At 62.1% G+C, this 14778-nt stretch overlaps 1 protein-coding gene across 1 annotated transcript in view; it reads left to right on the forward strand.

The window, feature by feature from the left end:
* Nucleotides 1-14778, forward strand: part of MYO1G (myosin IG) — a 74533-nt gene that overhangs the window by 32242 nt on the left and 27513 nt on the right. The window contains exons 14-20 of the mRNA XM_077808508.1: nt 477-609; nt 5395-5561; nt 6504-6711; nt 9011-9234; nt 9660-9804; nt 13309-13413; nt 13926-14039. Coding sequence (XP_077664634.1) covers nt 477-609; nt 5395-5561; nt 6504-6711; nt 9011-9234; nt 9660-9804; nt 13309-13413; nt 13926-14039 — 1096 coding nt within the window. The remainder of the gene's footprint in view (nt 1-476; nt 610-5394; nt 5562-6503; nt 6712-9010; nt 9235-9659; nt 9805-13308; nt 13414-13925; nt 14040-14778) is intronic.

The raw sequence follows: 14778 nt of genomic DNA on the forward strand, positions 1-14778 counted from the left end.
AGTTGGGACAGGATCCAAACCCTGGCTGGGTTCCCTCGCCGTTGATAGCCGTACATGGGAGGCCAATTTTGCACAGGGCAACAGCAGCCTTATGGAGCTTCCTAACTCCTGGGCAGCGCTGCACCTTCCTCTATGCCAGCGGGTGGCGCCCTTCCTTTAAACGAACCACCTCAGTGGCTCTACCTGGGGAGCCTTGGATCAGGATCTGGGCCCTGTGGCCCGTTTCCATCTCAGGATCCTGCTCCCCCTGTGTCTCTCCTGGCACCAGGGACCCCTGCTCTGGGTCCAGGCAAAGGCCCAGGAGGCTGGAGAGAATATAGGGGACGGGAGGGGAGCTCCCCACAGAAGTCTTCTGCCTGCAGTAACTCCCTGGACAGCAGAGACGAACGGGGCCCGTGCTCTCCCCTCACCCTGGTGTCCCCATCCTTGACCGTCGGCTTCCCGGCCCCTCATGCTCCTTGACGATCTCTCCCCAGCACGGACCCTGTCCTAAGGGACATGTGGCCAGAGGGCGAGGTCAGCATCACCGAGGTGACCAAGCGCCCCCTGACGGCTGCCACCCTCTTCAAGAACTCCATGGTGGCGCTGGTGGAGAACCTGGCCTCCAAGGTAACCCCCCACCCCACCCCGGCTCCTCCTTGGTCATCTGCTTCACCAGGACCCTCTGGCTGCTGCTGGCAGTGAGCAGGGCTGGCCAGAGGTCCCACAGTGTCCAATGTGACTGAACAATAGGATACCCCACCTGCAAGGGGGTTCCCCCCCCAACGCCCTCCCTGGGCTGCCTCCTCCCACCTCCTGCCGTACACCCACAGGAGATGCTCCTTGGCCTCTAGCCGCCTCCTGCGTCTGGACTGGGAGCCTGGAAGGACCTTCCCAGGGGAGTCGGGGCGCTCGGCTCCTGGGGCCAGTGTCATGCGGCAAGCAGGGCCCTACACAGCCACAGAGCTTGCCTAGGTCCATGGTGGCCACTGGCTCCATGTAGGGATGGGAGATTGGCAAAGGTGGGATACCCCGAGATAGGTCTGGGCCCGGGGCCTCCCCCCGGTTCCAGGCTGGATTCTGTGTCCCTTAGCAGGCAGAGCCAAGCCCAGGCAGGCTGAGGTTCGGGATCCAGCCTCTCCCAGATCTCAGGGAGTTCTGAACAGCCGTTCGGAGGGGAAGGCTCCGGCTCTCAGGCCAGAACCTGGATCCAGGCTTGGCATTTGGGGTTATGCTGTAACAGTGTCCCTGCACCTCCCTTCCCAAATATGTCTGCCACCTGGGCGCTTCCTGGAGTGCCCTGTCCCCGAAGGGCTCAAATCCCAGGAGAGGGGCAGGCCTCCTGGCATTTCCAGCCCCACACGCCTAGGCTGCCCCTAGTGCACCTCCGAGGCCCTGCTCCTCGCCCGTCCTGCACTGACCCCTCCAGTCACCCCGCGGCCCCCTCCCTGCCCAGCTTCTCCAAGCCACCCCCCACGGGTGGCAGCATGGCTGGCCGGCAGGACACCCAGCCATACATCTCCCACCCGCTCTGCTCCCCGGCAGCCTGTGAGCTTGCTTGGTGGCTGGGTGCTGTGGTGATTGGGCAGGGGCGAGACAGCTGGATGGTTCCCCCCATCCTTCTGCCCTCGTCCCCGTGTGACGGTGGGAGAGCCCCGGATGGATGAGGTCTGGGAGCATGCCATGCTTGCTCCTGCCAGAGGGGGAGCTGTTGAGTGCCACGAGGGCCTCCCTTCCCAGGAACCAGGTCCTCTACCTGCCTCTGCCCTCTGAGGCTGCTCCCTTCCCTCCCCGGATTGGCCCGCTGCTCCTGTGGGTCATTTGATTGGCTAACTGATGAGTAGCTCCACCCGGGCTTCTTAAAGGGCCAGCTCCTAAGGGGGCACTGTTAGCCCCTGGAGTGTAGCCACCTGTGGGTTTGATTCCTGCAGGTCAACCAGGTCTGAGTGTGAATCCTGGCTCACTCAGCAGCTGAGGGCCCCTGAGAGGGCCCCGACAGAAGCTGCCTGCTGGTTCTTAGCCAAAGCCAAGTGGCAGATTGGCCAGTGTAGCCAATTCTGAACAGCAGCATCCCCCAGCCCTGACCCGGTCCTGCCCTCCACCGACCCTCTGCCCCGGCCACAGCCTGCACACGCTCCATTCAATTAGCTGTTTCCTTTGGTTGTTTCACCGCAAGGATAAAGAACTGATTTAAAGGGGAGCGCGTGTGTCTGGCTGAGTGGAGACACGCGGAGACCCCAGCTGCCTTGGCAACGGGCAGCAGTGAATAATACCCATGAATCATTTGGCATTTGCTCCCATTTCTGTTCGGGAACCTGCTCCCAGAAGCTGCAGCAGCTAAAATTAGCCCTCGGTAGGAAGAGAAGTAGTGAGAGGCGGGGGAGGGAGCCAAGGAGAGAGTTGGGGGCGGGGAGCCCAGATGTGTGTCGCTGGACCAGACAGACGTGCACGTGGATCCAGGCTGGCGCAGAGCCACCCAGACAGACATGGGCAGAGGCATGCAGAGAGAGGCACATGCCTGGATGCATCCCCAGCCAGACATGGCCAGGCAGGCAGAGATGTATGCACAGACATGACATGTAGACACGTGGCCACCCAGCCATACCTGCATGGATCCACGCAGACTTAGAGCGAGAGACACACAGCCATGGAGGTGTATATGTGCGATGGATGCACACAGGGACGCACACTATCCATGTACGCACACTAAAGCAGACCCACACATGCATGGAGACACCCCCAGCTAGCCGGCACTTGTTTGGCTGCTGGGCTGGCCGTGGGGATGGGACTTGGCTCGGGCTTGTGGCACAGGTGTGGGAGGAGGGCTGGGCTGAGCCTGGCACTGGAGAACACAAGCCCTGGGCGGTGCTGGGTTGACTGTTCCTCACTCCCCACTTCTCTAGCTGCTCATTAGCTCTGCCTGGGCACCTGCTGCTGATGCTGTCACTGGCAAGCTGATGTCTCAACCAAATTTAGCTCCTGTGTGAGCTGCAGCGAGGCTCAGAGCCGTGATTATGTCTCCTGGATCGACCCAGCTGGAGCGGAGGAGCCGCCTGTCCCTGTCCCATGGCTGCAGCACTTCTCCCATCCATCGGGCCAGAAGGAAACACTGTCCCGGCTGATACTGTAACAGCATGTTGCACTGGGCTGCACACTGTGAGCCATGAGAGCACCATGGGGACAGCTGTGAAGTGGCCCCCCTGCTCCCACAACACAGCCCCTACCATCTGAGCTACAGGAGAATCCCTTCCAGCAGTGTGGGGCTTATGACACACAGCTGAGCAGTTCTGATCTGTCTAGCAGAGGGCAGTGGTGACACACACACTGGCCAGCCGCGTACAGCACAGCCTGCCCCAAGACGATGCCCCCACCGCCCTGCCCAGGGAGCTCCCATGGGGCATTCGGAGCAGGTTGGCACTGTGCATCCAAGGCAGGACCGGAGCGGTGGGGTGGGCAGGGCTCGCAGGAGCTCACAGTGCCCTCAGCTGGCCCCTCTTCTCCCTGCAGCAGCACCCCGAAAGGCTAGGGGAGACACTCTCCCCCGGCCCTGACTGCCCTAGGGACGGGGGTGTTGTCCCTCACGGGCACCCGTCCTCTCCAGATCTCTCTTGGCACCACCTGGCTGCTTTGAGAGTGGGGGGCTGCACTTCAGTTGGGGAACACAGGTGAGGCACTGCCTGCAGCTTCCCTGGGACTGCCCCTGGCTGCCCACGACCAGGTTCATGAGTTTCCTCTGGTTGCCCCCTCCCCCTCGGTGAGTTCTGAACCATGCTCGTGGGGAGCTGAGTGGGGCTGGGGCTGTGACAGTCCCTGGGGCCTGTATCCACGGGGTCGGGGCTACACCCCCAGCTTTGGAGCGGTATCTAGGAGGAACCCTTCAGTGTGCCGCACCCCGGGGCTCTCGCTCTTCCACCAGGGTTGGTCATGCACCCTCAGCCCCTTCGAGCCTGAACCTCTGGGCCTCCAGCACCCCCATGAACTCTGCTCAGTGAGTCCAGCCAAGCTGAACTGAGGGAGACCTGCCCACTCTGCAGGGGCTAACACGCCTGGCCAAGCGCGGGCAGTGCCGTTTACACGGCGCTGTCAGAACGGGCACTGGTTGCCTGGCATGCAGCCTAGCAACTCTTAGCTCAGCCCAGAGAGCTGCAGGTTAAAGCCTAGACCAGTTTGGTCAGCCCAGTGCTGAGCCCCGGCTCTGTCTCCATCTGCCCGCCATGGTCAGCTCCCAGCTGCGAGGCCTTCCAGCTCACACCTTCCCGGGCCTTGTTCTCCAGCTTCCCTGTGGAGAGGTGGGGAAATCCCCCTCCCTCTGGGTCCTTGGTCACCAGGCCTCAGTAGCCCGGTGATTGGCCTGTCGTCTTCTCAGATTTTCCATCGGTCAGCCTTGGCCAGTCGTTTTTAACGCCCCAGCCCGGCTCAGACAGCTGGGTGACAGTCATACCTCTATCTGCCGGCCTGTCCTGAGAGCACACAGTCCCTTCTGCCCACTAGGTAACTGCGCAAGCTATAGGGGAAACTGAGGCACACAGTGGCATCATAAAAATATCACAGAAAATTCCCATTTCATCCCTTTTCCCTGCTCACACGTGGCCCGGGCATGCCAAGGGGACAGGGATGGACCATGCTGAGGGGGCGGGGATGGGCCAGGCCTGGCTGGTTCTTTTATTGGAGCCAAACTGCAGCCTCAGCAGTGATAGTTGTTTCTCAGGCCCCAAAGCTCTGAAATTACCCGGCTGCCCAGACCCCAGATAGATGCTGCCTGCGCTGTGCCCCTGTGAAGAGACATGTGGGGGTTTGGGGGGGTGAGCGTCACCGCCCCCTGCTGGATAGTGTGTGTACTGCGGCACACGATTGGCCCTGGGCTTGGCGGTGTGGCCGGCAGAGCCCAGGCCAGGCACTCTCCGTGGAGCCACAGAGCCATTTGGGCTCACCCTGTCGCTCCCCTTGGAGGGGCACGTTTTCCCTCTGGGGCGGCAAGGCTCACACCCAGGCCCTAAGCGCACCCTGCCGCTGTCCCAGCCCTGCGGGGCTTCCGCCTGCAGCCAGCCCCGTCAGCGCCCCTCAGCTCACCCTGCAGCGGGGGGATCCCCTGGGGCCGCCCTGCCTTTCCCAGGCTTCTTGTGGGTGGGTCTCTGGAGACAGAGGCCTCGAGGGGCACCCACTCATTCCCAAAGCAGGTGACCCCTCCTCTCCCCTCCCGCCAGCCCTGGGGTCCTTCCCCACTCGTCCCCACATACGACCTGGCCTGGCACCGCTCCCCCCGCTCCCTGCCCAGCCATCCTGGGGGCTCCTCCCGACACCCCCTGCACTGGCATCCCCTCTCCAGAGCCTCAGTCCCTTGCCCCAGAGCGACGGTCCCAGCAGCCGCTCGAGGGCCCCTCCCACGGTTTCAGTGACACCCCCCTCTCCCCCCAGGAGCCGTACTACGTGCGCTGCATCAAGCCCAACGACCAGAAGTCGCCGCTGCTCTTCGACGCCGAGCGCTGCCGCCACCAGGTGGAGTATCTGGGCCTGCTGGAGAACGTGCGGGTCCGGCGGGCCGGCTTCGCCTACCGGCAGCCCTACGGCCGCTTCCTGCTCAGGTACCTCCGCCCGCCCCGGCCTGCCCCCGCTGGCCCGCCGGCCCCACCCCAACCCCGCTGGCCCTCCCGCCCCATCCTGCTTCCCCTGGCCCAGCCACCCTGGCCCAACACCATAGCTCTCTGCTGCCCTCTGCGGAGCCTCCCCTTCCCACTCCAGCTGGCCCAGCTGCACCTCCCCATCCTGCCACCATTGGCTCCTGGCTATCCCACCCCATCCTGATTTGGGGCTGCATAAGTAGGGGCATTGCCAGCAGATCGAGGGATGTGATCGTTCCCCTCGATTCGACGTTGGTGAGGCCCCATCTGGAGTACTGTGTCCAGTTTTGGGCCCCACACTACAAGAAGGATGTGGATAAATTGGAGAGAGTCCAGCGAAGGGCAACAAAAATGATTAGGGGACTGGAACACATGACTTATGAGGAGAGGCTGAGGGAACTGGGATTGTTTAGTCTGCAGAAGAGAAGAATGAGGGGGGATTTGATAGCTGCTTTCAACTACCTGAAAGGGGGTTCCAAAGAGGATGGCTCTAGACTGTTTTCAGTGGTAGCAGATGACAGAACAAGGAGTAATGGTCTCAAGTAATGGTCTTAGGTTGGATATTAGGAAAAACTTTTTCAGTAGGAGGGTGGTGAAACACTGGAATGCGTTTCCTAGGGAGGTGGTAGAATCTCCTTCCTTGGAGGTTTTTAAGGTCAGGCTTGACAAAGCCCTGGCTGGAATGATTTAGTTGGGGATTGGTCCTGCTTTGAGCAGGGGGTTGGACTAGATGACCTCCTGAGGTCCCTTCCAACCCCGATCTTCTATGATCCTGCTGCCCTGTGCTGCACCTCCCCTTCCCGTTCCGTCCTGACCCCGGTCCCCACCATGGGTCAGAGCTGCCCCTTCCCCGGAGGCCAGCCCGGCTGCTCTCCGTGCTCAGGACCTTGCTGTCTCAATGCTCAGGTATAAGATGACCTGCGAGTACACGTGGCCCAACCACCTCATGTCCACGGACCAGGAGGCCACACAGGCCCTCATCAACCAGCACGGCTTCCAGGATGACGTGGCCTATGGCCACACCAAGCTCTTCATCCGCATGCCCCAGACCCTCTTCTGCCTGGAGCAGGAGCGGGCCCAGCTCATCCCCATCATCGTGCTCCTGCTGCAGAAGGTGAGGGGGTGCTGGAGGGGTGTTGCTGAGCTGCTCTACCCGCCCCCCCAGGCAAAGAGAAGTGATCCCCTCTGTGTGTGTGAGGGAGTTAGAGCAGGGGGAGCTGGGAGCCAGGACTCCTGGGTTCTATTTCCGGCTCTGGGAGGGGAGTGGGGGCTAGGGGTTAGAGCAGGGGGCCTGGGAGCCAGGACTCCTGGGTTCTACCCCTTGCTCTGGGAGGGGAGTGGGGTCTAGGGATTCGATCTGTGGTGGGGGGACTGTGAGACAAGATTCCTGGGTTCTATTCCTGGCTATGCTGCTGACTCACTGTGTGACGGCGGGCCGGGCACTCCCCCACTCCCTGCCTCAGTTTCCCATCTATGAAATGAGGCCCTTCCTGACTCGACAGGGGCAGGGCGAGGATAAATGTCTCTGCGTGAGGCTCCCACGTGAGCGACTGTTCTTTCCTGTCTGTACAAGGCTTCGAGATCCTCACACGGACAGCGCTGGAGAAGGGCCAAGTATTACGGCCATTCCCAGCACCCACGCTGTAGGACGGGGTGTGGCGGCATCAGCCGGGGCACGGGTCCCAGGGTGGTGGTGCCCCCACCTGCCTGCTGGGTGGCCTCTGTGAGCCGAGTCTGTAGAGGCGTGTCCATGTCCTGAACCCCCCCGCACAGCTGGCACCAAGAGCAGCAAACTCAGCAGGGAGGCCAGTGGAGAAGAGGCCCCTCCAGGTTGGGCCACGTGTGCTCAGGACCCGGGGACATCCGTCCCCAGAGCTGCCCCCCAGGGGCTTTGCCGTGTGGGTGGGGTGAGCTGCGGTCTGATCCCTCCCATGTCCTGGTGCCGCAGACCCTGCTCTGGCAATGGCTTTGCCTGGCACCTGGGAATAGCCCCTCCCCACTCCCATGGGACTGTGCTGGGTCAGGAGGACGTCAGAGTCCATCAGCTGCTGTGGATTAGCCTGCCCGGCTGTCACCACGCTCAGCGCAGCCTGGCAGCAGCCTCTCAGCACATGTGAGAGCGAGCGGGGCACCGGGATCTTCTGATCCCAGCCACACATCGGGCGCTGAACCGCTGGGAAGGAGTCAGGACATGGGCACAGGGGGAGGGCAGGGAAGGGCGGGCACTGCCCGTGATCCGGCAGGTACCTAATGGAGCTGGGTTGCTGGCAGGCGAGGTCCGATGAAGGGGCGCAGTGCTGAGGTTGGGCCCCAGGTGCTCGCTGTGCCCTGCGGGTCCAGTCCCCTGACTGTGCTTGCCCCACTCCACGCCCCCTAACCTCCTTGGCTGCCCTGGAGCTGCTGCTCCACGGGAGCCAGCCCCCGACCCCGTTACTATCTACGGACGTGGTGCCATTAGCAGATTTCCCGCCAGCCGACGAAGTGTCTGGCTGGGGAGCTGCTTGGTCATATCAGGAGCATCCCAGTTACGGGCTGATGGTCAGCGCCCGCCCCAGAGTCCTCAGGGCCCGAGTACCAGCATCTGCATCACTACCCGGTCCCCCAGGGTGGAGGGGAGGGGGCTTGGCAGGGAATCCCCGGCACCCCAGCAAGTCTGCGTGTCTCTGGGTGGCCGCTGGAGAATCGGATGGGAAACTGGAATTTCTGCCCCGCCCCAAATCCCGATTCCTCAGCGTTTGTCCCCAAACTTTTGTGCAATGAAAAATCCCAGAACATTTCAATTGGGAAACATCAAAGTTGGGGTTTTTTTTATCAACACCAGCCTGTGTCCACCTGGGCCCCCGCAGCGCCCCCAGACCCCTGTCCTCCCTTACAGACCGTGCCTCTGCCCGGACTACATCTCCCATGATGCACCACAGCCTCTCCCCATGACCGAGCCACCTGTGGGTTCTGATAGTAGAAGGTTTGGTTCAAAACTCTTCAGCCAGCCCAGGCTGGGCTCCCAGGCCCTAGAGCCACTGTGCTATGGGCTGCCTTTTTCCTGCCGTCATTCCCTCTGCGTTTTCACATCAATGCCAACAGCTCCTTCACTTCCTGCCCTAAATGGTTGTGCGACATTGCCACGTGCGAAACAGCTGCTGCATCCCACCCCAGAGGTGGCTGCCCTTTGGTGGTGGGTGGAGGGATCCCCATGTGCCTGGTTTGTAAAGGGCTCTGGAATCCTCCTGTGGCAGAGAGAGGAGACATGGTGTGGGGCTGGAGATGGCCCCATGGTTTGTGTGGCTCTGAACGCAAGAGTCGCTGGCCGTGGGGTTTTCTCCTGATGGCCGCAGGGCACTGGGTGTGGGGTCCTGGGGGCTGGCATGTGGGGCCTTGCCAGCAGAGCTGTGACTGGGTCTGTGTGTCTGTCCCAGGCGTGGCGGGGGGCCCTGGCCCGGCGGCGCTGCCGGTACCTGCGTGCCATCTACACCATCATGGGTTACTACAAGCGGCTCAAGGTGAAGACATACCTGCTGGAGCTGGTGCACCGCTTCCAGGCGGTGCGCAGCATGGCCGACTATGGCAAGAGCGTGGAGTGGCCCGACCCACCGGCAGTGCTGATGCAGTTCCAGGAGAACAGCAAGCTGCTCTTCCGCAGGTAACGCCGGGGGGGTGGCACCCTGGACGCACGCCCTGCTCCCCCTGGGCCCCTCGCTGACGAGGCTAGAATCAGCCACAGTGCAGCCTGGCAACCGTCCCCCGCCACCCCAGCTCAGCCCATGCCCCTCGCTCCTGACCCACAGCCCCCTGGCTACCCCAGCCGCACACCCCCACGGCTCGGCCCGTGCCCAGCTGACTGGTAGGCAGTGATTGCTTCATCCCCACAGGATATGCCCAGTGGCAGCCAGGCATGATGCTTTACGATAAGCCGAGGAGAGCAAATGCAGGCCCCCGGCTCGCAGCCTGCCCGGGGGGGATGCTGTGCGCGAGGCTGCCCCCTAGAGGCTAGGGCGCTGCGCTCAGGGGTGGGCCAGGAGCCTAGCAGGGCAGCCAGGATCCCTGAGCCCCCTCCCCTCGCTGCAGGTGGCGAGCCAGGCAGATCGTGAAGAACATCCCTCCCTCGGACATGGCGCAGATCCAGGCCAAGGTGGCGGCCATGGAAGTGCTGCAGGGCTTGCGCAAAGACTGGGGTTGCCAGAGGAACTGGGGCCGGGATTACCTGTCGTCGGTGAGTCTTTGGCCCGGGGAGCTGCTGGGCCAGTGACGCTGGCAGAGTGGGCTCGGGATGGGAGGCAGGTGGGGAATTGGCGTGGCCTTGGTGATCCAGCAGGGGGCGCTGCTCTCTTGGAAGGGGGCAGGGCATCCTCCTGCTCCCATGCTGTGAAAGCAGCACTGGGGGAGGTGGGTGCTGTGCTCGGAGGGCTTCCCAGCTGGGCGAGGGGCGGGGGAGGCAGCTGCCCGCCCGAGCATCTGCTCTCGACGCCCACAGGTGCTTTCTGCTGCCAGGCTCCAGTTGCCATAGCGACAAGCTCTCGTTACAGCCCCGTTTCTCTCTTTGTTTCTCCCGGGCTGGTCCCCTGTGCCCCTCCTCCTCTGGGCTCTCCTGGCTCTGCCCCCTCGCCCCTCCCATGCCCAGGCTGAGAAGGAATGGCTGGGGGTCCCTCGGCTCGCGCAAGCCAAGCAGCGTGTGGCTGGGAGGAGACCCCAGGAGCGGTACCAGTGACAGCCTTCCTCTCTGTGAGTCCGTACCCCTGTACAGTGCAGGGGGCGCGGGGCCGCCCGCGCGGTGCCCATCTGACACTGAGGAGCCTGGGCGCTCCTGTAACTATCAGGGGTCCCGGCCAGGTTCCAGCTTTGAGGTACGTTCTGGTGCCCATTGTGGCTTCAGCTAGATGCAACGTTTTCTTTGATTTTTTTTTTTTGGCCCCGTTGCTGCGGGATGTTAAACGGCAGCTGCGTCCCACCCCAGAAGTGGCCGCATTTTTGTGCTACTCCATCTCCATTCCGCCTCAGCCCACTGTGTGGTGCGGCTCCCTTCTGCCTAGCGCCAGGCTGAGTGCCAATGTGCAAGTCCTTCTCTTTGCCTCCCCGGTTGGTACTGCCAGGGTGACTCTGAGCTCCAGTGTCTCTCAGTCACTGGGTTGTGGGCAGAGTGTGTGGGGGGGTTCACCCGCCCCCCACTTGTCTGGATCTGGAAACAAAACTCCCCATCCCTCCTTGGTAGGGTCATGTGCCAGGCTAGTTGGCAACTAGGCTGCAGTGGGGTGACAGGTCTCCCCTGGGGATCAGGGTCATCCCTTCAATTATGCCAACCTGGACCAAGAGCTGCCCACCACCACGCTGCCCACGCTGGGCATTGACTGGCCTCTTGTTCTCCTCTGGCTCAGCAGCCTGCCAGGAGCAGGTGCCTCCTTGCTACACTGAGCGGCCTTTTGCTGCCTACTTCCTGCTCTGGCAGCTGTTCCCTGGGCTGTGGCTCAGCTCCCCAGAGGGGCCCCAGTGTTCCTTTCCCCCGGGAGGATCCAAGCCAGCATGTTTCCAGGGAACTCAATGGGGGGAGGGGGGGGCACGGGTCTGGCTGTGTTTGTGTGTGGCCAGAGACCTACACTAGCTGGCTGTGTGTTCATCTGGGGGGGATGTCTGCACGGGTGTGCTTTGGGCAGGCATTGTGTGTGTCTGTGTGAGTGAGAGCAGGAGTTCTGTGTCTGCCTGTGTGCGTCTCCGTGCGTGTAGCGTGTGGCTCCGTGGGAGCGTGCGGGGCATGTTCTGGGTGTGTCTGGGCCCATGTGCGCCACTCGTGTCCGGGGGTGCATGGGGCGGGGAGTTGGGGCTGTGCCTGGCTCTCCAAGTCCCGCCCTCTGAGTGCTGCGTCTCCCTGAACAGCGGGCATCCACATCTCCAGATGCACCTGCCTTTCGCCAGGAATGGGAGGTTGTCTCCAGTAGCTCTCGCTCGGGCACTCGGAGGGGCTAGATTGTTCCTCTCCAGCCGACAAAGCCCCACGCTGCTGCCGGCTGAAAGCGTTGGCTGTACGGGACCCTGCCCATGGGGGCTGAATTAACCCCACAGCTGGCCCCGCCATGGCCACATGGCACTTGCTGGTCAAACAGGGCCTGTGTGGTGGAAATCTCCCGGCCCCGCCAGTGAATTCACCCCGGCAGGGCTCTGAACACTGGGATGGTCCCCACAAGGAGGCACAAGGCAGCGGAGCAGACACCCTGCAAGCCCCTTCCGGTCATTTCATGCCAGGAGAGGAGCGTGTGTGAGTTTGATTTGGGCCTGATTCTGATCTCACGCTGTCTGCTTCGCCGTCCCTCCTGATTTACACTGCTGTGGCTAGCAGCAGGATCAGGCCCTTGTGTCTGAGCCGAGAGTAAACGCCTCTGCGGGTGGCTGCTGCTGTTTATGGTTTCGTGCTAGTTTGCCATAGGACTGGATCATAACAGCTCTTCGATTGGGCCCGTCAATCCAGAGTGCTCCACAAATTCCGTGCACACCGCTGGAATGCAGCCACCGTAATAACACGCAGCTGCATAATTTAGGTCAGGCCGTGAAGGATCCTGTATCCACTGGGACCTTTAGGAATGAGTTGGAGGAGAGGAAGCCAAGGAAGCTGGCTGTTAAATGTGTCGGTGGGCTCTGAGGCAAAGGGAGTAGCCAGGCCCACAGACTGGATGCATAGCCTGGCTCTACATACAGAGCTGCACCTGCTGAGCTAACACTTTCACTTAAGGTGTAATCAGCCTGTGGAACTCACTGCCACAGGATGATACCGACATCAAGAACTGAGCAAGATTCCAAAAGGCTGTTTATCTGGCTAACAGGATTATCCAGAGTGACCATTGTTAATGCTAACACACTCCTGCTTTGGGGCTCGAACCAACCTCTTGTGTTTAGTGATCAGGGTGAGACCTACTGTGGGGAGCACATCTGCTCCTGTGGGTTCCGACACCTTCCCCTCCAGAGCACCTAGCACTGGCCCCTAGAAGAGCCAGCAGGCCGGACTAGACTGTCCTCGGCCTGACCCAGTTTCTAGGCTCCCAGGGTGGACACCGGCACTTGGATTTAAACCTGTTTGGCTTTAGTGAGCTCACAAGTGCCAGCTAACCCGACAAAACCGGCTCCAAACCGGTATGGGAGCAAGGCACGGGGGCCTTCTCATCCCAGCTGCCCATTGGGCATGGAGAGTGAACACATGGGGTGGGGGCACCAGTTTAACTCAAAGGGCTTGTGAAGCACGGCACGGAGCCAGGGCCATCCAGGGGCCTATCAGGCTGGGGGAGAGGAGTGAGCTCAGGGCTGGGGAGGCATCAAGGCCGTGGGAATGGGCCCGGAGGGTGCAACCACGGGGCAACAGATCCCAGCTGGGTGGGCAAAGGGCTGGAGACTGAGTGGGCCTGCTGTGGGATTTTCTCCTCCCCACGGGTATCACTTCAGTGCTGACCAACAGGGAAGAGCATCAGCAGCTGACTCCTCGGCCCCGCCTGCGCGGGTCTCCCAGTCGAGTGCCGAGCAGCTCCTGCCCTGCTTAGCTCCAGGGAGCCGCTGAGCGCACAGCACGCCGTGCTACCGGCAGAGTCGTGCTCAAGCTAGCGAAAGCCCCTTCCTGCTCCGTGCCGAATCAGCCCGCCTCCCGCACAGGTAGCTCTGCCTCCCCCTCGGCATGGGGAGATCCCCCTGCAGCCCCTCTCTGCCTGACGGAGCCTCTCCCCGCTTCTGTTCTGCTCTCCAGGTGGCTGAAAACCCTGTCATGGCCGCCCAGTTCGCCAGGAGGGTGCAGGCCCTGAAGGACAAAGTGCACTTTGGCTCGGTGCTGTTCTCCTGCCATGTCCGCAAGGTGAGGAGCCTGGTGCAGCAGGGCCCCTGGGGGGCTGGGCCCCCCTCCCTCCTGCCATGGCCCTGCACTGTGTGCTGGACACTGCCTGCCTCAGCCCCTCCAGCCTGGGGAGACCCCCTCTCCGCCGGCTCGGAGAATGGCAGGATCCAGCAGGAGTTCTGGGCCCACCTGCAGTCCATAGTGCTGATGGGCCGTTTCCCCCCCCCACACACACACACACACGGGGACCCCATTCTGCCTGGTCCTCAGCACCCTTGTTTCTCCAAGCAGCCAGGGGTGAGGAAGGTTTGGGATCGGGTGTCCGTGAGAGTGGAGCACTGAGTGGCTGCTCCTGGGAGGGTAGGAGGGAGCCCCCTCCCCAGCAGGGTTGGGGCACATGGGAGCGGGCAGGGAGCTGGGGACCCCTGGGCAAAGTCCTGCCTGCAGGCTGGCCTGGCTGCCTGCCTCTTACTCAGGGCCCTGGCTGTGTTTCTCCCCCAACTCCAGGTAACTTTGTCTCCCCTGCCATGCAGATCAACCGCTTTAACAAGAGCAGGGACCGGGCCATTCTCGTCACGGACCAGCACCTCTACAAGCTGGAGCCCAGGAAGGAGTACAAGGTGATGCGGACCCTGCCTCTGAGCATGGTGAGTGCCCCATGAGCTGGGCCAGGGGGTGCCGTAACCCTCAGGGACTGGCCCGGTGCAAGGGGCTGCTCTGACAGCAAGGCCCCTGTCTGCATAGCGGGGACAGCAGGGCAAGGGTCCCTGATACAGCCCACAGCTGTGCCCTGCCGGGACCCCTGCCGGGCCAAGAGGGGAGCTGAGCCTCCGTGACCCACTCAGTCCTGGGGTCTCTGCCAAGGCTGCCGGCCAGGGGCCAGGGAGTGTCTCACAGGCGTGGACACTTGAATGTGGAAACAAGAACAATGGGATCTTTATGTCAGTCATGCAAGGGAGAAGACAGCAGTAGCAGGGGGTGCCCATGGGATCTCCCCCCAAGGAAGGCATGGATGACGCTGGGAGAGCATAGGGTCTGTTATACCAGCACACAGCTCCTGGGGCAGCTTGAGCCCTCCCATCTCCTCTGGTGGATCATCAGCAGGCTGGGTACCACGGCCAGCAGCCCTGATCGAAGCCAAGTGGGCACAGCAGAGATGGAGAAGACCAGGCTCATTTGCTCTGTCCCCCTTCCAGTGCTGGCTGGGGGCAGTAGTGGGATTTCTTGAGACTCCTGAACCCCAGTGCAGACAAGCAGGGTGGTTAGGGGCAGCGTTGCTGGAAGTTGATCCCGAAGCAGCTGGAAAATGTCCTTTCATGGGGAAAACCAAGACCTGGGTAATGAGGCAGAATCCCAAATGCCCTTCCCAAGATATTCAGCACAGCA

The sequence above is a fragment of the Eretmochelys imbricata genome, chromosome 2 (genome assembly GCF_965152235.1).
Source record: "Eretmochelys imbricata isolate rEreImb1 chromosome 2, rEreImb1.hap1, whole genome shotgun sequence".
Lineage (NCBI taxonomy): Eukaryota > Metazoa > Chordata > Testudines > Cheloniidae > Eretmochelys > Eretmochelys imbricata.